This window comes from Notamacropus eugenii, chromosome 2, assembly GCF_028372415.1.
Source record: "Notamacropus eugenii isolate mMacEug1 chromosome 2, mMacEug1.pri_v2, whole genome shotgun sequence".
Lineage (NCBI taxonomy): Eukaryota > Metazoa > Chordata > Mammalia > Diprotodontia > Macropodidae > Notamacropus > Notamacropus eugenii.
This window is the reverse complement of record NC_092873.1, coordinates 367,128,978-367,156,500: the sequence shown is the minus strand read 5'-3', so window position 1 is coordinate 367,156,500 and position 27,523 is coordinate 367,128,978. Positions and strand designations below refer to the sequence as shown.

The 27,523-nt window shown below is 38.6% G+C and overlaps 1 protein-coding gene across 2 annotated transcripts; it reads left to right on the top strand.

The window, feature by feature from the left end:
* On the top strand, window positions 1–26,909 carry MMD (monocyte to macrophage differentiation associated). 2 transcript variants are annotated; one of them, XM_072646752.1, is made up of 8 exons: window positions 10–316; window positions 1,065–1,160; window positions 7,535–7,616; window positions 11,102–11,262; window positions 15,533–15,607; window positions 16,758–16,859; window positions 19,058–19,127; window positions 24,944–26,909. In XM_072646752.1, the coding sequence occupies exons 1-8, from the start codon at window positions 291–293 to the stop codon at window positions 25,142–25,144; spliced, it is 813 nt and encodes a 270-aa protein (XP_072502853.1). In that variant the 5' UTR covers window positions 10–290; the 3' UTR covers window positions 25,145–26,909. The 2 variants fall into 2 exon arrangements, with proteins under 2 accessions (XP_072502854.1, XP_072502853.1); XM_072646753.1 differs by lacking the exon at window positions 1,065–1,160 and having other exon boundaries at window positions 1–316.
* Window positions 26,910–27,523: the final 614 nt, after the last annotated feature.

Below are 27,523 nucleotides of genomic sequence, written 5' to 3'. Positions count from 1 at the left end.
GGGGGCTCCGGGGGCGGGGGAGCCGGGGAGGCGGGAGGCTCTGGGCGGTTTAAGCGGCCTCCCCAGCCGCCTCCCGGCCTGCCGGGCCCGGACTCCAGTCGCCCTCCCTCCGGCCCTGTCTGTCGAGCCCTAGCCCGGCAGAGCCATCTCGGGCGGGGACGGGGGGCGGGCGGCCGAGAGGGCCGTGTCCGGAGCAGCCTGAGCCTGAGCCCGGAAGATGAGGGCCCTGAGTCCACGGGGCCAGCCACACTAAGAGCCGAGACGGAGCCCCCGAGGCGCCCGGAGCATCCATGCGGTTCAAGAGCCGATTCCAGCGGTGAGCACCGACTCCCTTGAGGCCTTATCCCGACCCTGCCCAGCCTCGCGCATCCAGTCTGGAGGGGATTCCACCCGGCTCTCTCCTCCCCGGGGGCGATCCCACTCCACCTCCGCTGGTGGATCTCTAAGAGTAGATCCCACCTCCAGCTCCAGGATCTCTCCCTCCAGGGCGGTCCCAATCCACCCCCTGCTGGTGGATCTCAGCTCCAGCTCCAGGATCTCTCCCCCAGGGGCGATCCCGTCCCACCCCCTGCTAGGAGATCTCTAGGACTGGATCTCAGTTCTGGATCCAGGATCTCCCTCCAGAGGCGATCCCTCCACCCTCCCATCTGTCGGAATGGATCCCAGCCCCCCCATACACTATCTCTCCCCCATCTCTCTCAAGGGCTGATCCCTAGCCCGCACCCTCATCCCTCCTTCAGAGGGTCTCTCGGAGGGGATCCTATCTCCGTGTAGGATGTCCCCAGTGGAACTCTCCTTCGGAGAAGGGAGTCCTACCTCCTCCTCCTCCCTCCCCACGAACTATTCACAGCGGCTCCCTTTGCTGTCCCTGGATCTCCCAGGATCTCCTCCCCCCACCCCCGCCCCAGTCCCCGCCTGATCTCGGTGTAGCCGCGCGGCGGGGCGCTAGGGAGCCGGTTCTTTCGCCCTATATGGCCTGGGAGCCCCAGGCTGCAGGGGCAGGGTCTGAGAGCAGCTCTCTGCCGCTCTCCTAATCCTGCCCTCCTCCATCCCCCCGGCCCCAGTCCCAGGCTGGCCCCCGGATCCGTAACCACCGGTCTCGCTGGGGGCCCAGGGCCCAGGCAGTCGTTTCCCCTGTGGCTGCAGCTCATGGAGTCGAGGTAAAAGCTTCAGAATGGCAAAGCCGGAGCTGCTCAGCCTTGAGCTTCTCCCAAGCTTGGTCGCATCCCCGGCTGCTTTGTGGGGCCTCTTTCATAGCTTCGAGGGTTGAGGTGGGGGAGGGGAGGTAAACTGAGGCAGGCTGCTGCAGCCTCTGCTCGGCTTAGCGCTACTTCCCTGCATGCCTTCGGGGGGCTTAGCATCCTCGGGCTGTGCTCTTCTTAGGCACTGGGAAGTCAGATGTTAATTTCAGCGTGAGAGATCCGCTCTCTGGCCCTCTCCGCCTAGAAAATGGGAAAGATGAACCCAGCCCTTCCTAGGAAAGACCGAGCTGGTCCTTCGTGGAAGAGCTGGTTAGGATCCCACTGAGGCTCGGAGAGCCTGCCTTTGTCTCCAGGCTTCTTGTCTTCTGTACGCTAGAAATAGAAGGGGGATTTGCGCGTAGTTTCCGAAAGGAAGCTGGGGGGTGCTGGGGGAAAGAGATTTTCCTTTTTAGTTTAAGTGGGTGAAGGGTCACCTATCCGGTGGCTCTTGCCACGCTTCATCCATGTGCCTTTTGACTGGATCACGCAGACTTCCCCTTTTTATGCACTTAGCAGGTTTGTCTTGTGAGCCTGGAGAAATAGAATTTTGAGAATGTTGCTATTTCGAGCCCTTTTAAGGATTTCACTTAGTGAGGAAAAATTTTAGTTGAATTTGTAGCAGAGAAAAGAGGGGAATTTTAATTTATCTCTGAATGAAAGATCCTCTTTGATATTTTCTATTCTAGTTCCCTCACAAACTCCTTACCGGTTCAGGGCTTCTAGCTTCCTCCCTGACTCCTCTACCCCCCCCCCCCATCCCCCACAAGCTATAGGAGCCCACAATGAACAGGAATGAGGTTGGTCACATTTTGCTAGGATACAGGTTAAGACAGATTAATTTCTTAGTGATAAGGAGTATTCCATCAACTGATTGCCTGAGAATTTTGCCCCTTTTGGAAACTTTCTATCAGGATCCCTAAATTAAAACCGAGCTTTCTGCCCTGTTCTAATCGTAAAAAACGGTGTGTTGGGGCTGAAAACTTGAGAAAACAATCCTGTGTGGAGACAAAAAGGAAGAAAATTAAGTGCATGATTGGGCCTGCTCTGTCCCTGTGGTTTATTCAATTTGGTTTTGCTTTTCTCTATGTATATATACCTCCTTTGGTTTTCCTGTTTGAGAAAGGAGCTGCAGTTTTATTGAAATCACCGCCTCCAGTTTTGTAGGTGGTCCTCTGTTTTCTCCCAGTGGCCTTTACATTCATTTTTAAGTGGTAACCCCATAATTCACTTATTCTATAGAAAATGTACTTCCATTTCTCATTGGACATGTTCGAATACAATGAGACTGAAAAGTACCATTTAACAAAAGAGACCAGCATCCCTTCTCCCCACTTCACATACTAACATACCAAGGAACCTGTGTATGTTGCATACTTTTAAAGGGGCAGATTGGGGGAGGGGAAAAGACAAGGAAGGCATTTTTCATAGCTTTAGAAGTAGTCAGGATATTTGTAAGTAAGTATGAGTCAAATATAGTACAATTACATATATTTACTATATTTACATATAGTAAATGGGGGTAACATTTCATTAGACCAGGGTTTTGTTTTTTTTTTTCACAATGTGTCCCCACTGCACTCCTCCCAGCAGCTGTTTTTTTTAAAAGGTTGCTGACACAATGTCTGAGATTTTCCTTATATGTATCACAGATACCTGGAAATTTGGAGGGAGTATAGAAAGTGAACTTAATTTTTCTCCTTTACTCAAAAATTACTTTATTCTACACTTCCTAGGTCAGTATTTATGAATTTTTTCAATATATCTCAAGTCCCAAAGCATTTCATGACCAAATTACTTTAGGAAAAATGACATTAAACCATAGTTTCTAGTTGTGCACACAATAAGAGAACACTAAGCATTCTACTAGGTTGTCCACAATGGAAATTTTGTTGTTATTGTGACTTTGGGTCAGCTTCCAGAAATTGTTCAGTTTCTACAGAATGGGGATCTGAGGAAAATTCAGTCTTCTGCGGAGTTTGCAGGAAGCATTATTCTTGGTGTGCTAAAATCATAAAGGTGTAAGCATTCTATTTGGGCCCCAGTATGACCACATTTCTATCTGCCCACCACTCTGACAATTACCAGTCACTCCTTTTCCTAGCTCCTCTTCTAATACCTGCGGCATTTCTTCCAGGATCTTGTAGCCCTAATCTCCTCGAATTTTCATTTTCTCCTGTTTCTCTGGATTTTTTTCCCTGCTTCTCCCTTGAGATTTTGAGATTGATTTGTACCCTGCTACATCTACCCAAAAGATGCATGGCCCACAGCAATCGATATAGTATGTGGCTGTTTTAACAGTTTAAAAACAATACATAGGAAGAAAGCTTTTTGGAGCACTTCACCTTCCCCATTTACTCCATTTTTTATGTTGTAGCACTTGCTGGAACCATTTGGGGATGGGGAAGATCAAGTTGTATGAGCCATTAGGCCATGATCCTAATGAACAGTTTATATTCTGAATCCCTGATGATGATAGAAGTTGTTCTTGAAGAAATGTTCTCTCAGTTATGTCCCATAATGTGAAGGACAACTAATATGCAGAAATACGGAAGTATTCATGGTAGGTTGATATTCATAACAGATGATTGGATTGAAGGCTTATTTATTATGCTCAAGATCTTGGTCTCTGTAAAGGGCACTTTTGTTGTTGTGGATCAAAAATATTTCATTTCTAAATGAGGTAGTCCATGTTTCCTTTTGTTAAATTGAGATGCAGTTTGCTGAACTTAAAGAAACAAAACTGTTATGGAGTATCACTTTCCTGTTAAGATAGGGATAGTATTAATGTTACAGAAGGAAGGGCATTCTTCCTACTAATCCTCTGAGATCCTTTGTGATTTGCAAAGCTGCTTTCAGAAAATACTCAACTTTAAGAAGGAGCCCAAGAACCTGTGACAACTAATCTGCTGGTTGTGAATCTTGCTCATTCTCTCCTCCCAACGCCCACTTTGTTTTAGCCCCAGTAAGGAGAGAAGCACTGAATGCTACCGATAGGATTCCTTTCTAACTTTGTGTTTATTTCAAAACGTAGGATATCAGATATCTAACTGTGGAGTAGGGATGATATTACATCTATCTAGGCAGTTGCCTATGTGATATAATTTAGAGAGCAATGGATCAGTCTCCCCTCCCCCCTTTCAACTCCCTTCCCTTAATCTGCTGTAGTACTTCTTTTCCATTATTAGTGATATGTTCTTTGGATTCAGGCATTATAATCTTCAGGAATCCCTTATCTGAATTGTAGTCGTTGGTCTTAGTAGGGCTAATAGGTGATATATCAGGTATTCACAAAAACTGTGAATCAGTTTTTGTAGCAGCTTTCCAAAGCTAGGTGACAGCAGAGTAGGAAAAGGACGTGGTGATGTTATTTTTATTAACTTTATTTTTTTTCAATAAACAAAAATCTGTTTTCTTACCTCCCCATTAAAAAAAAAGCAAGCCCCGTGTAACAGATATCCATAATCAAGCAAAATGAATTCCAGAGCGGGTACATTTTAATAGAGAGGAGGGATGAAGATGGAGCAGCCTGGATGGACCAAAAGGTTTTGGGGAAGCAGTAGGAGGGCTTTGGTTTGGGCAGATGGGACAGAAAAGAGAAAATGGCACCAAAGGATGAGGGAGAAGTTATGTAAGTGTGGGAGGAAGAGTCAAGTGAAGGATTATCATTTTCCTTACTTAATCATTTTTGTCTTGGTTAAACTCTGTAAATGGCCATTATTTACCCAGGTTTGGTTTGGTTTTTCTCCTTCAGGAAGGTGATACTTTTGCTCCTGATGCTAGAATATTAGGTAACCTGTAGAGTATATCAATATCCGTGTTAGAAGTGGGGTGTGTGTTTTACCATAACACTTGAGATCCTTTCTTGATCTTTATTTTGAGTAAATGCTATTTTTATTCTAGTTAGTCTTAGATGCAATTTTTTTTTACCCCAGAATGGAGCGTATGGAGGTTGGGCTTCTGGCCAAACCAGTTGGGAAATTACAGCGCATTTGTTTTCAAAAACTTTCCTCCAGTGTAGGGATGCTGAAGGTTCCATTTACCACCAGAGAGTACTTTTTGAAGGAGAGAAAAAGAAATACTCTAGGGATTCTTTACCATTTTTGTATCATGAACTCCTTAGGTATTCTGGTGAAACCAATGAAGATGGACCCTTTCTCTGAATAATGTGTAGAGATGCATAAGATAAAATATGTAGGGTTACAGTTATCAAGCCCTTTTTTAAAAGAAAAGTTCAAGGACCCCAGATTAAAAACCCCTGCTCTAAAGGAGAATAGCTGATAATCACATGTCTCATATTTGCTGTCCATTAGATAAAGTTAAGGCATTGGGAGTGGGGGAGAACAGATGTAGTATTTTTTTCCCTTAAACTTAATGTTATTTTAACATACATTGTTCAATGTGGGGATAAAATAAGTCATTCTATGTAAATCCATAATGTCTCATTGTGTTTAGAAGAATTTTAGAGCAATTTGTGCCTGTTTCTACATAAGAGTCTCAATTTCTAACTGTAGAGCAACAATGATATAAACTGCTATTTTAGCATTAGTCTTGATGGTGGGTGGTTTTAACTCTGTTTCCTCCACCCTAGGCTGAGAGCTGCCAATTTAATTTAACCTCAACCATCCTGAGGCATTGCCATTTACCCTATAAAATCATTCCTCGTAGGGTGTGCTACTTACAGATATGTTGCTGTGTCTGAACTTAATGATGTGTTAGATCTTTGGACGCTTTTAAAATACTTTTCCCTAGAGTGTAATTATTTTCCTTTCTCCTAATAAGACCTATATGGCAACACACTGGTCCTGAAGGAAATTAGCAAAATTATTTGAGGGATTATCAGGAGACCAGAAATGTTGCTTCAAGTCTACACAAGTACATGAGAGGACAGCTTAAAAGAATTTTGCAGCGCTTCACTATGTAATTCTCTAACAATTAGTTTCCAAAGTAGTAAATGCAGTTCAGCAAATATTTGTTGACTGCCTGCAAAATGACTAGCACCTCAGTCACTCTAGGTTACAATCAAACTATGATCATTGTGCAGGTGAGCAATCTGTGTAAAAATTCACTACTGGAGGCCTTATTTTCATGCATCATTTTTAAAATCATGTCTTACTCAATTCCGAAGTGGGTATGTTTGGCTTCATCTTTGCATAAAAATAGGTGTTATTTTTTTAATAGCTTGGGACCCTAATGTTAGGTCTGGCTTAGGGCAGCCTAAATATGACTGCCATGTGACACAGTAAGCTCCTTCAGATTTCCTCCAGGATTCCCTTTAGATATGGAAGAGTCTTGTTCATCTATCGAGAAAGCAGCCTTCCAAATAGAAAAGAAGTTCGATACTGACTGTCCTAAGTCAGCTTTTCAAATTGTCACCTAACTTGTCCAAAAGAAACTCAGCTTTCTCATGATAGAATAAAACAAAAGTAATGGGTACTCCTGGTGAGGCTTGGAGCCTACCTCACTTATTCATGTAGAGAGCAGGGGACAGTCTACCCACTTCTGTTAGGGTTGAGCTAGCAAAGTATCGTTTTTTTACGCTACTCGGTGTGGGGGCATGTGCTTTGTAACATAATATTGAAGAACCAGTTGGACAGCCCTGATAATCATATGGGCTTAGGGCTCTGGGACCTAGACAGTGTGCAGAAAACACCTGGGGATGTTCAGATGGAAGGTGTCTAACCTGAATTCTGAGCAATGGAATAGAAACCATTCAGATGCATTATCTTCCTTTGTGTTTTGATGACCAGAAGAGTGCCCTATGTTTGCATTTGTATAAGTTTAGAAAAACACATTATTGGTTGGGAAGGTCGTGTTTTTTCCTTTAATGAACCAAAGGAACAATTAGCCAAACAAACAATGTTACAGATGTTTTGCTGTCAGTTTAGTATACATCTTCAGTGTAACTTGTTTTTTTTCTTCCAGCATTTATTAAATAAAATAGGTAGCATTTATTTATCTAAGGTTTGCAAAGCACTTTACACATTATCTCAATTTGATACTGACAACAGCCCTGTGAGAGAAGTGCTAATATTTCCCCCTCTTACAGGTGAGGAAACTGCAGCTGAGAGAGGTTAAGGTTGCTTAGCAACCTTAAGTAAAACATTTGAGGCAGGATTTGAACTCAGACCTTCCTGACTTCAAGTCCAGTACCACCTAGTTGCCCACCATAACTTCCCATGTTTCAGTTTTGTAAGTAGGCATTTCTAATCACCACTTCCTTATCTGCCACATACAAGGCACGCTACCCGCACTTCACCATTACTTTCCTAACATGATGTGTTTGTTTTCACCAGGTTCATGAACCATCGAGCCCCAGCCAACAGCCGATATAAACCTACTTGCTATGAACATGCAGCTAACTGTTACACACATGCAGTGAGTATGCTGGTCAGCCAGCCTCTAAATTCTTCCCAGTGATCAGTAGGGGGGTTCTTAGTATTATCTGTAATACCCAATCAGTGCAATTTGCAATCTATGAGCCAAGGAAGACCCTGGCAAAGTGATACTTACCCTACCAGGGTGTCTGTGTTGAGTCACCTTGGAAACTGCAGTCCCCTTTCAATTAAGTGGACTATATCCTGGCCTTGCTCTCTTTGATGAGGTTTTTATAAAATGAATAATCATGTGTACTAGTGATAAATAAAGAGAATTGTTTTAAGAAGAAGAATATTTCACCTTTCTCAAATGTGCCTTAACTCTTTTTTTTTTTTTTTTTTGGTCTAAAATGGCAAAAGTTATAGGGAGACTGTCTTTTCCTCAGGGATCCTTTAAATTTAGTGTCCAACTTCAGACTGCAGACTAATCCAAATTTTTCTGGTCCAAGATAATTTAGTAAATAATTTATTTACTCTGCTGAATTGGCATGGCGGGTTATTTTTTGGGGGTAAAAACAACATAAGTGAAACAGCATAAGAAAAAAATACTAGACAATTTGGAGGAGGCAGTAGGGGCTAGTCTATAAGAGCAATAATGTATATCCTTTTAGAGGATAGAGAAAGGTATTAAATTATTTTAGCCAGTGTGACAGCTATTACACTGCCATATCACTGAGCTGAGTGGATACCAAAGCACAGGGATCTTTACACAGAATGGTTTCCACATCATATAAGAAGCAATTGAAGGGAACTTCAGTTAGGGAATGTTTGAGCTGGAGAAGAGAAGAGAAGAGAAGACTGAATGGGGGTAGGGAGGGGTTGTCAGGTGAAGGGGGAATTAGTCTTGTTCTGTTTGGCCAGAAAGAGCAGACCCCTGGTTTAGCCACACACTAAAGTTCCAGAGAGAGATGTTCGAAGTTCAATGTTAGGAAAATCTACTCCCAAATAATTGGAGTTGTCCAAAGCTACCTTGGGCAATAGTAGGTTCCTTCTTTGAGCATAGGCAGGGTGCCTGTTTGGTTTGGCTTGTGTGTTCTAATTGGGATTCCTATTTGAGTATAGGTTGAGCTTGATGACTACTGAGCACCATTCCAACAACACAATCTTTGATTCTATGAAAATCACTGAAATAGTTGTATCTTTTCGTTCCCTTAGTCCTCATTCCTTCCCCAGTATATGATCACCTGTCTTTGTCTCAGGAACAGTGAAGTTGAATAATCCGTGAGCAAACCAGCTTTTATGACTGGATTACTTGATCATCAAGTATTCTTATTCACTAATGGTTTAGTTTAGTTTCGTTTTCTAAATCATTTGTTCATTGTTTAACTTCATAAAGTTTCTTTTCTATATGTGTTAATGTTAAGATTAAGGTATTCTTGCATAAGTTGTCTAAAACAAGTTCTACTTGGGGTATTCTTGGATATCCTTTACAGTAGGATATAAAATATCAGTTAAATACATATGTTATTGTTAGGAACTGGATTTTAACACTATGTACAATAGAATAGCTCCAGGTAGATCTATGTTTTCTCCCATCAAGGAGATAAAATGCTGAAATTCCAAAAGCCCCCTTTACAAGATGATTCCTCCTTAAAGTTGGTCCCATAGTAGGGATGCAATGGATTATGACACTCCAGTCTACTTTGGTTTTGGACAAAGTCCCAATTTCAAGACAATGGTACATCTTCTGTAATGGGAGCGGTGCTGCCCTGCCTGTTCTCTCAAACTTCCTTTCAAATGCCAAATGCCAAACAAAAACTTGTTCCCTATTGCACTAAGGATTGTACAACTTAGAACCAGAGAAGACTTGAGAGATCATAGCCCACCCCCTCTGTTTTATAGAGGTGCAAATTGCTATTTTGTTGGGAGTGAGGAGGAGGTGTCTGGACCTAGTATTCTATCCAGGTTGGGAATCTCAAGGTGAGGAAATTTTTCTACTCATGTAGATCTAGCAGTTTCTGCAGTTTCTAGTTTTGGAAGTTGCCTGAGGCACTGAGTGTTTAAGGGACCTGCACAGTAACAGATTGCAAGTATGGGTCAAAAGCTAATAGGAATTCCTAGGCCAGGCCCATTAGCCACTGTCCCTTCCCTTCCCTTCCCCACAAAAGTACAATGAAACTAATCATTCTGAAAAGATAATTGATTCTGAGGACAATTGTTTGCTGATAAACCACTAAGAAAGTCTAATCTGGAGTATAATTGAGCTACCCAGAGTAAAAATGAAAGTTTAGCTTATAATCTGGTTAGGGTAGGGTATTTGTTTGTTTGTTTTTCCTCCAGAACTCATAGATATACAGTAGCCTCTCCAGATAGAACATATGGATGAAACACACACACACACACACACACACACACACACACACACACACACACACACACACACACACACCTTATTTATATAGTATCAACCAATAAAAATTTGATCCTTAGATACACTTGTGTATTGAAATAAACATGATACTGAGTTTTTTAAAAGGTAGCCTTAATGGTACCAGTAGAATCGCCTGCACTTTAATCTTGTACAGAAAACCAGTATGTATATATATATACAGAACACAGATAATATGAATACTGTACAGGTTGTGTTTAAGATGAGGCTGAAACAAGTGTTAAAAGTTTTGCTTTGCAGCTCTCCATTCCTTCTTCTCTTGCCACTTCTGTGAGTTTCATAAGGGAAACAACAAACTCACTCTATATAAATAGCAAATTCACCCCCACAGTGAAGAATTGAAAGGGAAGTTGTTCAATTAAATGGGAAATCCTCTAGGACACGTAGGAGGGGTATGACTTCATGTTCTTTGAGGAACATCAAGTTTAGATGTGGCAGTAAGGACAGCTGTGTTAGAGAAGCAGTGGAAATCTTAACAATTTATATCCAGGATTAGATTTTTCTAGTTCAGATACTAGGTTGCTTATTTCCCTTGGGTAATAAGACTTATATGTTATAGATATTTTTAAATGTTATAGATATTTATATTATAGATATTTTTAAAAATTGGGTCAGGCAGAGTATAGTCAGTGAACCAGAAAGGAGAATTCCTTCTGCCTCTGTGATTCTGGTCTGTCTTGTAGTGATATTGTACAAATGAGCTTTAGGGGAGAGCGTTTTCATGTTAAGAGAAGACATTGTAAAAAGACTTAGAATCTGCAGATGCCCAGAGGTTGACCAAAAGGTTTATGGGGTACTACAAAAATCCCATTTGGAATATTTTAAGCAAAAATTTTTAAATTGAGTCTAACAAATAGAATGAAGCACTTGATTTCATAAATGAGGGTAGGTGATATGATTGCTAGCCATGGAACATTAGTGACAATAACCAGTCCAAGAATCTTCAAGTCTATATATAGTCTTTATTTTGATACCAAAAGCAGGAGGTGTTTTATTTTGAAATTTTATTTTTCTGAGATGAGAACATATAGGTAATATAAAGGAATAATGTTCTAAATTCGATAAAACCTAAGTATTTATCTGTGCTGTTTTCATAGCTCCTCATTGTTCCTGCTATTGTGGGCAGTGCCCTCCTCCATCGACTATCAGATGACTGTTGGGAAAAGATCACAGCATGGATTTATGGAATGGGCCTATGTGCCCTCTTCATCGTTTCCACAGTGTTTCACATTGTTTCATGGAAAAAAAGTCACTTAAGGTATGGCAAACAGCCTACTCTTTCAGTAGATGAACCCATTTGGACTGCAGACATGTGCACCTGCATGTGCGTATGTGTGCGCACACGTGTGTGTGTGTATGTGTTGTGGCAAAGCAGATTATAATTTGGTAGTTCTGATCTCTTAACTTCTCTGTTCAAAGCTGTTGATGTCTTCCTTTGCCCACCAAGTGAATTTCAGATTCCTTTGCTTGGCCTTTAAGGTCTCTCCCCACCTACTGTCATTTGTCCTCTTCAGATTTATATCACTCCCTTTGACATATTCTAGGCACCAACCCAACTCTGTGACTTTGCTCTTGTTGGTCCCTACACTCAAAAGCCAATACACCTGTTGACTCCTAAAACCCAGCTCCAATACCACCTTCACCATGAAGTCTTTTTTCCTTCATGCTTCAGGTAGTTAGAAATCATTCTCTTCCCAGATCTCAAACAGCCCTTTGCTTGAAGTTTTTTGTTGGTGCACATAGTAACCACAAGCAAAATTATATTGACCATATAGGACATAGTACTAGAAATCTTAGCAACTGCTTGTTTCAAGCTCATTCTCAATATTCTGAGTTAAGGCCAAGGTGTTTACTTAGAAATTTAGCCCCTCTCCAAGGATATTAAAGATTATTTGAATTTCTTGAATCTTGCTTTGAATGTAGTTGTAGTTATTCAAGTTTGTATTTTATACAATATCATGGCCCTACTGCTGACAAAAATAAAATCAGTTTATGCCATTTTGTAGGCAAGAAAGAAAATAATTATTAAATGATTTCTTAGCTAGAAGGAGCCAAATCCCTATTAAAAGGGAAGTCTCCTAAGCAAGATGCCTAGCCAAGATGGAAAACAGTATGGCCTGGCAGAAAGAATGCTGGACTTATAATCAGGAAGAACTGGGTCAAATCCAGCCTTGGATACTTATTAGCTATGTAACCCCAGGCAAGTCACTTAACCTTTCTGAGCCTCAGTTTCCTCTTCTGTATAATGAGGATAATAATACCTGTGGTTCCTACTTTATAGGGTTGTTGGGCTCTAATAAGCTAATCAATCAATGATAATTTATTGGGCATGTTTTAGGTGCTTTGCAAATCTTCAAATGCTGTCAATAGTTATTTTTATTACCTGTTGATTTGTAGAATTTGTCTGAGTAGCCCAAAGCAACCAACTGTTGCAAAATGCCTCAATTAAAAGCAAAGTTTAATTGCCTTCAGTTTAGAGATTTTTAATTATGATTTTACCACCCATAATGAACCCATATCCAAAGCTTGAAAGGGAAAAAATTATGAATTTGAAATCTTCAAGGGAAGGGCCTACAACCAATTTGAATTGCCTTTTAGAAATGCGCTTCAAGTGTTTTAACAATAGACAAAGTAGGTTTGGTAATTCAGAGATTCAAAAATGAAGGGCCTTTAGTTTGTCATCTACTCGTCGTCTCACAGCAGATGCCACAGAAATCAGGTGGTTCATCCTCTCGTTTGAGACAATTAAGGCCAGAGGAGGTTCAGTGACTTGTCTCCCAGTTACCAACTACATGTAGTAGAGTCAAAATTTAAACCCCAGATCTCTTATTCCAAGCCCAGGGCTTTCTTCATTTTTGCAATCTTACATCCCCTTCTCAAAGGTTACCCGGTCAGTAGAACTCTTTGTGACCACCCTTCCTATCTGTTTCAGTTCACTACTTTTCCTTTTGCATGGTAGAGTGCCTGGCATTTAGTAAACACCTAATAAATATTTGTTGATTAATTTATCACATTTTTTCTTATATTAGAAAAAGCTCTCACAATAGTAGATGTGGTCAAATGATATGAACAAAGAGTTTTCCAAGGAAGAATTGCAAACTATAAATAACATGCTCCAAATCACCAATAGTAAGAGAATCAAAAATTAAATTGCTATTGAGGTTATACCACATGCCATGAAAATAGGCAAAAATAACTAAGAACAGAAATAGCTAATACTGGAGAGGCAGTAACACAGGCACACTTATACATTGTTAGTGGAACTGTGAAATCGTCCAACTGTTCTGTATATCAGCTTGGAATTATGCAAGAAAAGTTATTAAATTGTCTGTACCCTTTGACACAGTAATTCTAATACTGAGTACCTATCCTAAGAAAGTCAAAGAGAAAAAAGTGCCCTATATATTTTTCTGGAAGCAAAGAATTAGAAAAATGTCTAGAAAAAATGACAGAGTATGAATATGATGAAATATTATTGTACAGCAAGAAATGACAAGTATGAGGGATTCAGAGAAACATGAGAAGATTTGTATGAATTGATGCAGAACAAAATAAGCAGAAAGCCAAGGGAACGATGTATACGACAGGCTACAACATAAATAAATAAAAAGCGCCCTAAAAGAAAATGGAAGTCCCAGAGAGTAGAGTGAAATATAGTGTACCTTCTTCCCAGCAGGGAGACAGGGTACTACTGAGATAGAGTATGATATACATTGTCAGGTACAGTCACTGTATTTTATGCTTTTACTTAATAGATTTTGGGGGGGCAAGGGGAGAGGATGTTATAAACAGAATTAGGGAGACACTGAAATGACTGTGGTAGAAAGACAAAAGCCATCAGCAAAATGTAAAGAAAAAACTCCCTTGACTTTTTGGGTCATACTTCTCCAAAGCCCTAGAGGCTAGTCAATGAACATAATAATTTATTATCTTGGCACAAGCAAATGCTTGTGGTTACTTCAGGAGGCTTACTTTGACATTCTGATTTCTGAATCAATAAACATTTACAGATGCTTGCTTCACAACATTCAGAGCCACCTTGCCATGAGCTAGGGAAATGAAGAGAATGCAAAGTAAAAGTACCATAAACCATGTAATAAAATTCCTGAATTTTGCTGTTTCCTGAAAGTTTATTCAAATACCAATATATAGCTCCGTGTCATAGGAAACCTTGACTGTAAAGTATCCTGTACAATAAAGCTACTGTGTAGTATATCTCAACAAGAAAGGATAAAGAGAGGAGGGAGACAGATTGGAAAGGAACATCTATGAAGCTTGTAAAGTCAGTTTTACACTGTGGTACAAGTAATGGACCAGGAGAGAGATCTTGGTACAGACTTACGCATCCATCCTTTCCTTGAATCCTTAAATTCCTTTAGTGGGCTCAAAAGTTATGATAGATTCATTGCCCTCTGACTCTAGATCTGTGACCTCCTCTCCCCCATTAAGTCTGTTTTGATGAATATAGCATAGTACAGTGGAAGGGCAAGACCAAATGCCAATTTTCCACCAATCCTTAACTATTGCGTTTAAAGTACTGAAAAAGTCTTGGAGAAGGGCTCAAGCACTTTACTCTGAAATGGGTAGTGGTATCTGGCACTTCTAATAAGCAAACTCAACTGAAACAAGAACCCTAAAGTGCTCAGTCATTTTCCCACTTGAGGAGAGATTCTTAAGTGTTCAATCATTTCTTGTCACAAGCCTGCTTTTCATTCTTCTGGTTAAATTGGTTTTTAAAGATCATTTAAAATAGGATGTTTATACTCCACTGCAGTTTTGCCCAAATGCTACCCCAGAGTGTAGAGGGATCCTGGGTTCTCCAAAGCTATGCCAGCAGAACCCACGCCATGGCAGGCACTACTAAACTAGAGGGGACTGTCATTCAAGGGCCTGCTTAGCCAAGCACCATTCAAAAAACTGCCTTACCTTGGACCTAGATGCTAGATGACTGCTTTGACCACATCAACTGATGAAAGGGCATACTAAGACATCAAAAGGTTGAAAACTGCATCAGTGAAGGCACTAATAAAATCACAGCTCTTTTCAAGAATTTTTTATAGGACATGCAAAGAAATTTATACTCCTAAAGAGATCCTGAATCAAATGGATTCTAGAGATTAAACAAGTACCTCATGAACATATTGTTGATTAGACAATGAGGGTGATATCTCTGCCTCCAAAGTAAGCTGTTTTTAATTAGAGGAAATAAAATGGGTCTTGAAAAATAGCCCTTCACAAGGCGTGCAGCTCATTTTGCTAGACCATTGGATGAGGGAAGGTGCTCAGACACTTTTTCATTTGTTCATCATTCTGTGAATCTATAAATGCCCTTTCTGTTTTTAAGAACAAAATATTCCTAAAAGAAGTTTTATTTGTATTGCCTACTATTTTGTTTTTAAAGACTCGTAATTACCATGAGAAAATAGAACAAAAATGCTGTGGAAATTGCAACATGATAAGAGTAGCCTTTACTGTGCATCATTTCTAGGAAAAAAGATATACCTCAATATTTTTATCTTATCTGCTAGGACAATGGAGCATTGTTTTCATATGTGCGATAGAATGGTGATCTATTTCTTCATTGCAGCCTCCTATGCACCATGGTAAGAAACTAACTTTCTATTTTTAAGATAGTATTATCTGGGGGGTTTTTTGTGTCTATTTTTTGTCTGACTTTTGTTGTTCTGGTTGTTCCTGCCAGGATGTTTATTATAGTTTTACTAAATGCTGCTTTTTTAAAAAAAAAAATATTTCTTATATGTACATTTGCCACTTAGAGTACACTTACTTAAATCTACTCAAATGAGTATACTCATTTGCCATTCCCTATTAAGAATGGATTCTTCCACTTTCCTCACTTGTCACGTTAATCCCATGCAACTATGGGATTCCAAATGCATTCTCCCTGTTCTGAATACCTTTCAAAATTTTATTCTACTTATTTGATCCTTATATCCTTTTTTTTGTGTGCAGACCTAATAATGCCTTTATTGCTTTGAAAAAAAACCTTTCCAGATTAAAAAAAATATTCTTCCCACAAAGGAAGTTTTTAATCTCTTTCAAAAATCTCACTATGCCAGCATCTGCAGTAGACCACTAGAGGTAGTTGGCCTCTGGGTCTGGCTACAGCAACACATTTGGTTCTTAGAGGCCTACTGACATGGTGCTGTGAAAACAAACCCTGCTGATTTCATAAACATGATCCAAAATTGTGTGGGCCCAGTTCACATTGGGGAACAAAAGCCAGAGGCTTAGAGAATCAGCCTGAGTTCAGCACTCTTTTAACGAAGACTCATTGAAAAAACTCTGTCGAATGCCTTATTCGAGCAGTCCCTCTCATTCTAGCACATGAGGCAATTGATACTTGTACTGAAAGAAGAGCAGCTCTTGCTCTGTGATCTACATGCAGGCTTTTATCACAGCCTCTCTGAGTTTCAGATGCAGTATGTTCATCGGTTCACAATTATAATCGCCAAGAAACAAAGAAACCATAGCAGCATTCCATTTACACAGAATCGGAGAGATGTACCTACAAATGGCCAGCTTCCGTTTAGCCCAATTTTAATCCATATTTAGGACTAAAGAAACCCCAAATCACCCATTCATGTTGAGTGCTTTCTTTCATTCAGCTTTTTTTCTTCTCCAGTTACATCTTCTGTAGCTAATTTTCTGCTCTCATGATTAGGGGGAGGAAAATACACTAATCCCATTCGTTCATCACTTCTGCTCTTGTTGTCATTTCTACATTTTTAGGTTAAATCTCCGTGAACTTGGACCCCTGGCATCTCATATGCGTTGGTTTATCTGGCTCATGGCAGCTGGAGGAACCATTTATGTATTTCTCTACCATGAAAAGTAAGAAATTGATCATTTGCATTTAACTTTAAGATTCAACTTTAAGATTCCTTAAATACACAACTTTGCTATTCCTATTTTACAATTTCAAAATAGTAGAAATACATAAATAGGATGTAAACTTTTTTTTTCAACAAATGCATAGATCCATTTGGTGTAAAAGTTACAAAGATTATTGTTTTTATAGAAAAATTATTATCCTAAGAACAATAGCTATGTTGAGCTGTGATAACATACAAATAAATTAAATACAAATACACATGATGCCTTAGGATATAAATATTTGTTTGTACTCAGAGCAGGCTATATCAATATATTGAATTTATGAAAAATGGAAGAAAATATAGTTTAAAGTTAGGTGCTTGGAGCTTGAAAGGACTTTAGAAATATTGAATACCCTGTTAAACATGGTTGTATGACAGTTATAACTATTTTTCTTTGTTATAAGGGAGGGAGGGAGGGCTTAGTGGAGGAAGTAGAGAATATTAATTGACTTCTACAAAAAAAAAGACAACAACAAAAATTATCTTTAGAAAAGGATTACTCATTAAACAAAGAATGACAATGGATGGCATAGAGAAGGAAGCACATGTCAGATGGAAAACAGCATAGCCATGTATGAACGTGGTAATGGGGCAGAGGCAGGAGGACCTGGTACAGCAAAGAGATGAGCCTGACCAGACTGAGGGTTGTGTTATACTAGGGAGAGAGAAGGTTGGTTTCTAAGGCAGGACTTTGATTATGATACAATTTACAAGTCTACAAGTCTGAGTCTACAAGACATGATAAAGATTTTGAGCATGATCATCTCCTAATGAAACTTAAATTGCTCCACAAGCACAAAAAGAAAAAAAAATCAAAAACCCTTAGAGACAATCTAGTCCAACTTGATTATTTTGCACCTACTGACAGCCTTCCAAAGTTGAAAAAACTCAATCTAAGGTCATGTAACAGGGATGACTTGAGACTCTGGTCTCCTACTGTAGTGCCTTTTCTGTTAAACCATGTTGCTTCCACTATTAATTTGAAATATTATAAGCATACTTAGGACCTTCCTCATTAGTTAGAACCTATTAAAATACTATCTTTGTTAGAGTCGATGTCACATCTCTCAGAACCAAACATAATTCACATTTATCATTAAATGTATTTCCCTTTTTGAAAGTTGAAATGAAAGTTGTCATTTCTGACATCAGAAATTATAACATTAATTTCCATTTTCATACTCTTTCTTGTCAAAGTATATAACCCTGGGGTTATTAATATTTTGTGTGTCATGAACCCTCTTGGAAGTATGAGGAAGCCTATGGACTTCTCAGAACACATACATACACATATACACTTATATACCTACATATATATATATATACATATACATACATACATACATATATATGTATTTTTTTAACCAAGTTTAGAGAACCTAGGTTAAGAGCCCCTACTATAATCCGATTACTACAAGAATGATGTAACGTTTTAGAATAGCAAGAATACTGTCACTGGGCAACTCTTAGCCATTCGGCATTAGACTTGTGCAACAGGCCCAGGTTTGAGTCCTAGCTCCACCAGTTACTGTCTTTGTGATTCTGGGCAAGTCACTTAACTTCTAAGTTTCTCCATCTGTAAAATGGGGATAGGAAGACCTGCCCTACTTATACATAGAAATATAAGGAAATCTGGTAGACATGAATAGTCTTTTTTAGAGACATTAGACCTTCTGTAGCCTCATGATGAGCCTCTGTTTCATTGAAACTTTTTGCAGAACAAAAAGCTTCTGTTCTTTGCTCCCCACCTCCATAGGGCTGTCCTTTTGCCTCTTGTAGCCTATAGCCTAAAACTAGAATTCCTTTCCTCAGTCCTTTCAAACATATATCCTTTGTCCTTTAACGAAAGGTTCCGTGTTGGAACATAAAGATAAATATGAAACACATGATCAGGAAATGGAAGTAGGGGAAAGGATTTCAGTTAACAGTAGCTGACATTTGTTAAAAGATGTTTGCCAGGTAAGGATTTCAGTATGACACGTTTTTATTGCTTTAGTTTGGGGTCTCATGGACTCCTTCCAGGATAATACATATCATTTGAATAGCTAAAATTTACATACCCTTTAAAAGGAGAAGAAGAAAAAAGCATAGAAGTATCTTGATTGGTGTGATGGAAATACACATACTTTTATAACTCATGTTTTATTCCTCTAGGTATAAAGTGGTCGAGCTCTTTTTCTATCTGACAATGGGATTTTCTCCTGCCTTGGTAGTAACATCAATGGTAAGAAATGTAATCATTATTTTGATGACCTCATGATCTTAACTTTCAAAAAAAATTTGTTAGGGAATCGCTATGGCATTTTGCTGTGATCCTTATTCTGATCATAAGGTTTTATGCACATTCCACTTAATTAGAAACTTTAAAGGAAAAAAAAGATACCATGACATGTCTGCAGTATTCCCAGGTGCTGTCCAAAATCGTAGAGGAAACATTGCCTCTACTGAGCAAGTGTTAAGTTGATATCACACTGATTTTCAGAACTAGTGATAAAAATTGCTTCGTAGAATGAAACATAGCTTCCTTGTGGCGGTGTTCTCCATTTACCTTCTTTTGAAGACTTTCTGGACCCTCAAAAGGGGGTAGACAGTGTGAGTTGTATAAAGTTTTTTTTTTTTTTTTTAGCATTTCAATTTATTATTTATTTTTAGCATTCTTTGTAAATTTTCAGTTCTAAATTCTTTCCCTCCCTCCCACCCCCACTGAGAAGGCAAGCAATGATGTGAATTATACATGTGAAATCTTGCAAAACATTTCAATGTTAGCTATATGCCCAAAAAAGTGACAAAATTTACTTCAGTTTGTACTCAGTTCATCAGTTCTCTTTCTGGAGGCAGATAGCATTTTTTCATCAAGAGTCTTTTGGAATTGACTTGGATTATTGTATTGATCATCATTGTAAAATTGCTGTTATTGTGCACAATGTTCTGCTCTTCTCACTTCACTTTGCATCAGTTCGTATACTTCTTGTCAGGGTTTTCTGAAACCACCCCCCTTATCATTTCTTATAGTACATTAGCACATCATCACAATCATATGCCACAACTTAACTCAGACATCTCTCAATTGATGAGCATCCCCTAGATTTCCAATTCTTTGCCACCACAAAAAGAGCTACTACAAATATTTTTGTACATTTTCTTTTTTCTCTCTGGGATACAGATAGTAGTTTTGCTACACTAGAGGATATGCACAGTTTTATAGGCCTTTGGTCATAGTTCTAAATTGTTCTACAGAACCAGTTCACTACTCCACCGCAGTCATTAGTATGCCTATTTTCCCCTTACCCCCTCCAGCATTTCTTATTTTTAATAGGTGTAGGGTTGTTTTAATTTGAATTTTTCTAATAAATAGTGAGTTTGAGCATTTTTTAATATGACTAGATAATTTTAAGGTAGCTAAGTGGAGCAGTGGATAGAGAGCCTGGCCTAGAATCAGAAAGATTTATCTTCCTGAATTCAGATGTGACCTCAGACGCTAGCTGTGTGACTCTGGGCAAGTCACTTAACCCTGTCTGCCTCAGTTCATCTATAAAATGAGCCGGAGAAAGAAATGGCAAACCCACATCTTTCCCAAAAAAACCCCAATGGGAACATGAAGTGTTGGACATGACAAATGACTGAGCAAAAATAACAATAACAGATAGCTTTCATTTGTTCTTCAGAAAACTGTGTGTTTATATCCTTTGTCCATTTATCAATTGGGAAAGCGCTCTTATTTTTATAAACTTAATGCAGCATATATCTGAAAATGGGCCTTTATTAGAGAAACTTGATGTAAATATTTTGATATTACTATGGTACCTTTTATTTTATTGCCTATGATACCTTTTAGCATAATGTAGTTTTCCTGATAATCTCTTTTAATTGGGTATATTTTTGCTTTTGCTTTGTCTAAGATCATAATTGCCACTCCTGCCTTTTTTACTTCAACTGAAATATATTAGATTCTGCTCTTGCCCTTTAATTCTGTGTGTATGTTTCTATTTCAAGTGTGTCTCTTATAAAGAACATAATGTTGGATTCTAGTTTCTAATTCATTTTGCTATCTGCTGTCATTTTGTGAGAGAGTTCATCCCATTCACATTCAGTTATGATTACTGTATATTTCCATCCATCCTATTTTCTTTTCTGCCCTCTTTTTTATCATTTACCACCTCCTGCCCCTTGCTCCATTTCCCCTTCAATTTCCCTATTGTAAAGTTATATTTCTGTATACAACTGAGTATATATATGTATCTATATGTATATATATGTATATATGTATATGTATATATTCTTCTCTCTTTGAACAAATTTTGATGAGTAATTTCAAACATTGCCCACCCGCTCATTTCCCCCTCATTATAAAATGCCTTCTAGAATATCATATTTCAAGTGCTCCATAACTTAAATGTGGAAACCTTTAAATCTTGTGTGACCCTGACTGACTTTGGCTCCACAATATTTGAATAGTTTCTTTATGGCTGTAATATTCCTAGGAGTTTTCATTGTGGGATGGTGGTCCTTCAGGAGGTGATTGGTGGATTCTTTCAATTTCTATTTTACCCTCTGTATCTAACATATCAGAACCGTTTTCCTAGATAATTTCTTGAAATATAAAGTCTAGGTAGTTTAATAATTCTTAAATTATCTCTCCTCATTCTGTTTTCCAGATCAGTTGTTTTTCCAATGAGATCTTTCATATTTTCTTCTGTTTTTTCTTTCAACTTTGCTTTATTTTTTCTTGATGTCTCATGGAGCCATTAGCTTCCACCTGCCCAATTTTAATTTTTAAGGAATTATTTTCCTTAGTGAGATTTTTTTACCTCCTTTTCTATTTGGCCAATTCTGCTTTTTGAGGAACTCTTCTCTTCAATACATTTTTGTGCCTCTTTTTACCATTTGGCCAATTCTGTTTAAGGAGTTATTTTCATCATTATTTTTTTTGCCTCCTTTACCAAGTTGTTAACTTCCTTTTCTTAAATTTCTTTCATTACTCTCTTTTCCCAATTTTCCCTCAGTCACTCATCTCTTTCTTTAACTCTTCCAGGAATTCTTGTTGGGTTTGGGTCCAATTAATATTTCTTTCTGAGGCTCTTTTTGGAAGCTTTTTTCATATTATTGACTTCTGAGTTTATGTCACTATTGATTAGAGAAATGCAAATTAAAGCACTTGTAAGGTACCACCTCACACCTATCAGAAATGATAAATGCTGGTGAGGATAAAGAAAAAATAAGTACACTGATGAACTGCTGGTGGAACTAGTTCAACTGTTTTGGAGCAATTTAGAACTATTTCCAATGGCATATAAAACTATACTTATACTTTGATCCAGTAATGCTACTACTAGATCTGCATCCCAAAGAGATCAAGGAAAAAGAAAAGGGACCTAAATGTACAACAATATTTGCAGCATCGCTTTCTGTGATGGCAAAGAACTGGAAATCTAGGGGATGCTCATCAGTTGGGAAGTGGCTGAGTAAGTTGTGGCAAATGATTATGATGGTGTGCTAACGTGCTATAAGAAATGATAAAGGGGGTGGTTTCAGAAAATCATGGCAAGAACTGTACAAATTGATGCAAAGTAAAGTGAGAACCAGGAGACCATGGTATACAATAACAGCAATGTTACAATGATGATCAACTGTGAAAGACATGTCTGCTCTGATCAATCCAATATGATGTTGAACCACTTGACAATGCCAAGAACTCTCTCGTCTGGGTCTTCAGGAGCTGTGGCTTGTAGCATCTGTAGGAAGTTACCAGGCCATAGCTCATGGGGATTACTTCAAGGGTGATGGTGGAGGGCACTGAACTGCTTTTGAAAGCATTGCTGTTGCCAATGCTCATTGGTCCACGGTCCTGAACTATCTCCACCAGGGTTTGAGTGGTGATGGTGGTCAATTGTAGTGATGATTTGACTCTCCTATCATATGCTGCTTCTCCCTCAAGGTGTTTTGCTGGGGTGATTTTAGAAGAATGTATGATCTATATCTTACAGAGTTTTTAAAAGATTTCCCATTGAATTCCTGAGTTTGTAGGAGCACTTAATCCATCCTGAATACCTGTCATTTGAGGTTGAAGGTTAGAGGGAAAACAAACAAATCTGCTTTGAGTCTGCCTTGAAAGAGCCACTAGGACACCTAAAGCAGTAAGCTGGGACAAACTACGCGTACAAAGGTGGCAATCATTATGGTAGAAATTTTCCTTTACAATCACAACTCATATAATCTACTCCATGTGCAATAACTATATCTAGAACTATCAACCAGAAATCTCCAGAAATCAAAAAAAAAGTAATAGAAATATTTGGTATGGTTTTAGTCTGTAGTGTAGTTTTAAAATTGTATTTGAATCCTTTGAGAAGTGGGGATCGATAAAGGGTATATTCAGTTATGTCTGTTAAATCAAAATGAAGTAGACCACCCTACTTCCTGATCTAATCATCATGGATATTAATAAACATGGACTGTATTAACAGAAAAAAGGGGGAAAAGGCATCCTATTGTATGCAGTTTGGGGATTAGCCAGAAGGAAGGCTATGTGAAGTCCAGTAAGCAGTATAGGTAGGATGTGTGACCAGAACGAAGTCCAAGGTGTTATTTACAGGTGGTCTGTTAATGCTGCCTGCTGTAGGGGGTAGAAGGGAAGCTGTTTTTTAAGAGTGTTGGTAAACATGGAGGATGGGTGCTTTATTTAAAATGGATACCAGTGTCTGTTGAGGCAAGTTTTTCCAAGTGGTATAAATTTCTCAGAAGAACAAAATACAATCCAGCAATGTCTATTAAATATCTCCTTGGGGAAAGCACTATGTAGTAAGCTGGAAAGAGACTGAGTTTAAATAAGACACTCTGCTCTTATTTTCTTTCCTTTTAAAAATACTTAATATTTTATTTTTTTCTCCAATTACATGTAGAAGCAATTTTTAACATTCATTTTTTTAAAATTGAGTTAAAAATTCTCTCCCTCCTCTTCCCCCTCATTGAGAAGGCATGAAATTTTAATATAGGCTACACATGTGCAGCCATGCAAAACATTTCCATACTAATCATGCTGTGCTAGAAAACACAGACCAAAAGAAAGAAGGAAAATAAGAAAGCAAAAAAAAGCATGCCATGATCTACACTCAGATACCACCATTTCCCCACCTGGGAGATGGATAGCATCCCTCATTACAAGTTCCTCAGAACAGTGCTGAATCACTGCACCACTGAGAATAGCCAAGTCATTCACAGTTTATCATCACAGAATGCTACTGTCACTGGGCACAACATTCTCCTGATTCTGCTCATCCTCCCTCCCCCATCAGTCCATGTCAGTCTCTCCAAGAGCAGCCTGTTCATCATTCCCCATAGCACAACAAAATTCCATCACAATCATACACTACAAAGTCATTCCCCAACTGCTGGGCATCCTATCAGTTTCAGATTCTTTGCCCCCACTAAAAGAGCTACTATAAGCATTTTTGTACATGCGTCCTATGCTCTTGTTGGAATCATAGTCTAGTTGTGAGTTAATAACAGCTACACACTTCTTTTCTGTATATTTTTGGAAGGCTTTTGGGATGTGAATTTGTTTTTGTTGTTGTTTTTTGAGAGGTACAACAAGGTGACAATTGTCACCAAGCAGTGGAAGAGGGAAAGTTTCCAGGAAAGAGTTGCATTTGAGCTAGACTTTAAAAGGCTTGGTAGGTATTCAAAAGGTGGAGGTGGGGAAGGTATCCCAGGCACAGGTAGCAGTGGGAGCAATGGCATGAGGGTATGGAAGGCATAAGGCAGGTATGAGTAATAATAAATTCAGTTTGACTGGAGCATGGAACATGTGAAGTGGACTGTGAGAGCATTGTTTTGTAGTTGCTGTACAAAAACAGAGTGGGGCTTCATCAGACTGGAACCAGTATTCAAAGTGAAATCAGAGTAGACCCAGATCAGTGAATAATGAAACCAGAATTTTTAATTCCAAGTTTTTGAATATATAGAAATTCAATAACTTTGAAATAATTCCAGGTAGTTTCTACTGTCACATTAATGTCAGAATTTTTCTTCTTCCTCTGACAGAATAACACTGATGGGCTGCAAGAACTTGCCTGTGGAGGCTTAATTTATTGCTTGGGAGTCGTGTTCTTCAAAAGTGATGGCATCATTCCATTCGCCCATGCCATCTGGCACCTTTTTGTGGCCACAGCGGCAGCAGTACATTATTATGCCATTTGGAAATACCTTTACCGAAGTCCTACAGACTTTATCCGACACTTATGATCCAAGCTGTGCTAAGTCTCCAAGCCAGTATTACTTCAGTTGTGAAATTAAGGGTAGAAGAGTAGACAATTGCACAGAAAAAAAAACTGCACTGACTTTGCTAGATTTTTTTAAAAATACAATTACTGTGAACTGAAATTATGATCTGTGTTGGGTGGGTTCCTCCCCTCAGCAAATAAGATATTGTATTAACTCTCTATTCCATTCCACCCTCATGAAATACTCTGTATAGAATGGCCAATGAATATTTACAAATGAGATTTTTGTATTTTAATCTTACAATTTTACCGCATGGATTTTTTAAATTAGTAACTCAAAAATGTAAGAAGTCAGTGCTTAAGTGCAATAACAATTTTTTTTTCTTTTTAAAAATAATTTCTACCACTTTATCCATTAGCTTTGTGAAGAATCATGGACAGAACTCAGACTAATTTTTTTGGCCATGTTTCATTGTGGCATAATGTGCTTATTTTTAAATGGAATCCATAGGTTTTTGTAAATTTTTTAAAGAATTTCATTGAGAAGACATCTATGCAGTTAATTCATTCATCTGGGTTGCAAATCTCTGCAGCCAGCAGTCAACATTCCACACACTGATAAACATTATACCTCTTCCAGTGGTTTTATTATGTCAAGTAATTGCCAATTTTTTAAAACTACAGATTCAAAACTTGCCTGCCAACCTGTATCTATAAATTCAATGCTGCTTCAGACACTTGATGTAATGTAATCTACTAGTAATGAAAAAATTCTTTTGACCTCATTAGCATTTATGGAGACCCAACTCTTCCTCTGCCTTTGCCACCATTACTTCAGGGATCCTTTGGATGATGATGGATATGGGGATACCTCTGTATCAGGTCAGTATTCATGAGGTTGGGCTAACCATTGGTTAAAAATCCTTGAAGATTATGATGAATTAAATTGAATACTCATTGCCTATTTGGTGTCCAGTGGTTAAGTTGATGTATCGTAGCTTCAGTATTGACTATCTTCTCATGTGAAATTTGCTTTAAATTGTGTGGTTAGATGCATTGATTCATTTATATTCCTATCTTTCAACACACTTTTCCTTTTCTTCCTATAAAATTTTCAAATATTACAGGATTGAAAGTTGTAAGTCTAGAATGTACAGTTGCAGTCTTGGCCCAATGTCATGGCAGTAGTGTGTTTAGCATGCCCTTGTATCTTGTCTTAACCTTCTGTCAATGTCTTATATTAAGATTGACACTGTCACTTCATTCACTTGGTCTTTCATGTTGATATTTTTAATAATGAAACAACCTCTTGCCTTCAGCTTTGATTCCAGGTATTGCCTGTTTTCCACTAATGGACCTGATCTGTGAGAATTACCTAACATTGATAATCTACTTTAGACTCACTAATGTGTTAAATTTTAATTTTCTTTCTTGGTGTGGGCTTTAAAGGAGATAAATTTTGTTGTTGTTTTATTATGTTAAGAACTCTGCACATTTGTATAAATTATGTGGGAATGAATGAGCAGAAGACCTCTATATTATTAAGTGGTAAACACAAAAATTTCATGGTCTAAAGCAGGCCCCAGTTACAGCAACCACAGACCACTCTTTTATATGCATGATTCTCATACATCTGGACGCCTGATGTCTTCCTGTGTACATTTGTTTTAATATATTACTGTTTTTTGTGGGTTCCTTTACTCTGTTCAAAAGTAGCACTGTCAAAACCACTAAAACTTATGTAAAATCCTGCTGTAGTCTTGAATAAAACTGTAATTTGGACTTGTTCCATTGTCTCTAAATTAGCTCACTACCAAAATGAAGGCTTTGCCTTTTTTTAAAGTTTGAGCGTATCCAGAATTTATAATTCACATACTAGCCTGTTCGGTTTCAATAGTCAGCATGGGAGGAAAAATAAATACTCTATAGTTTGGAACTTTCCAGTATCCTTTTAAATAATTGAAATGACATCTCCAATGAATGCTCATCAACAGGCATTTTCATCCCGCAGTTACTTAAGGGAAATTATAGATAATGTTTGGCTGCCCCTTAGCCAAAGGAAGTTTTCTATGTAGTATATTAGATATACCAGGAGATCCATGTTATAATAGACTTGCTTAGTAAGCAGAGAAAGGAACTTTAACTGAAATGCTATCAGATATGTAACATGTTCAACGAAAGCCCTGCAATGCAGGCTGCTAACTATCCAATTTTTATTCCATTTTTAAAAGAGGCATCTTTTAAAAATTATTTTGGACCTTAAGAATACAACACTGATGCCAGTGTCTAAGGGGGCTCCTATTGACCTGCTAGGACTTTTACCTCTTTCCACCTTCCATGAGATTAACGCTTTGCCTGGGTTCAGATCACCTGGGAAGTTCATAATAACCACCAGGGGAAA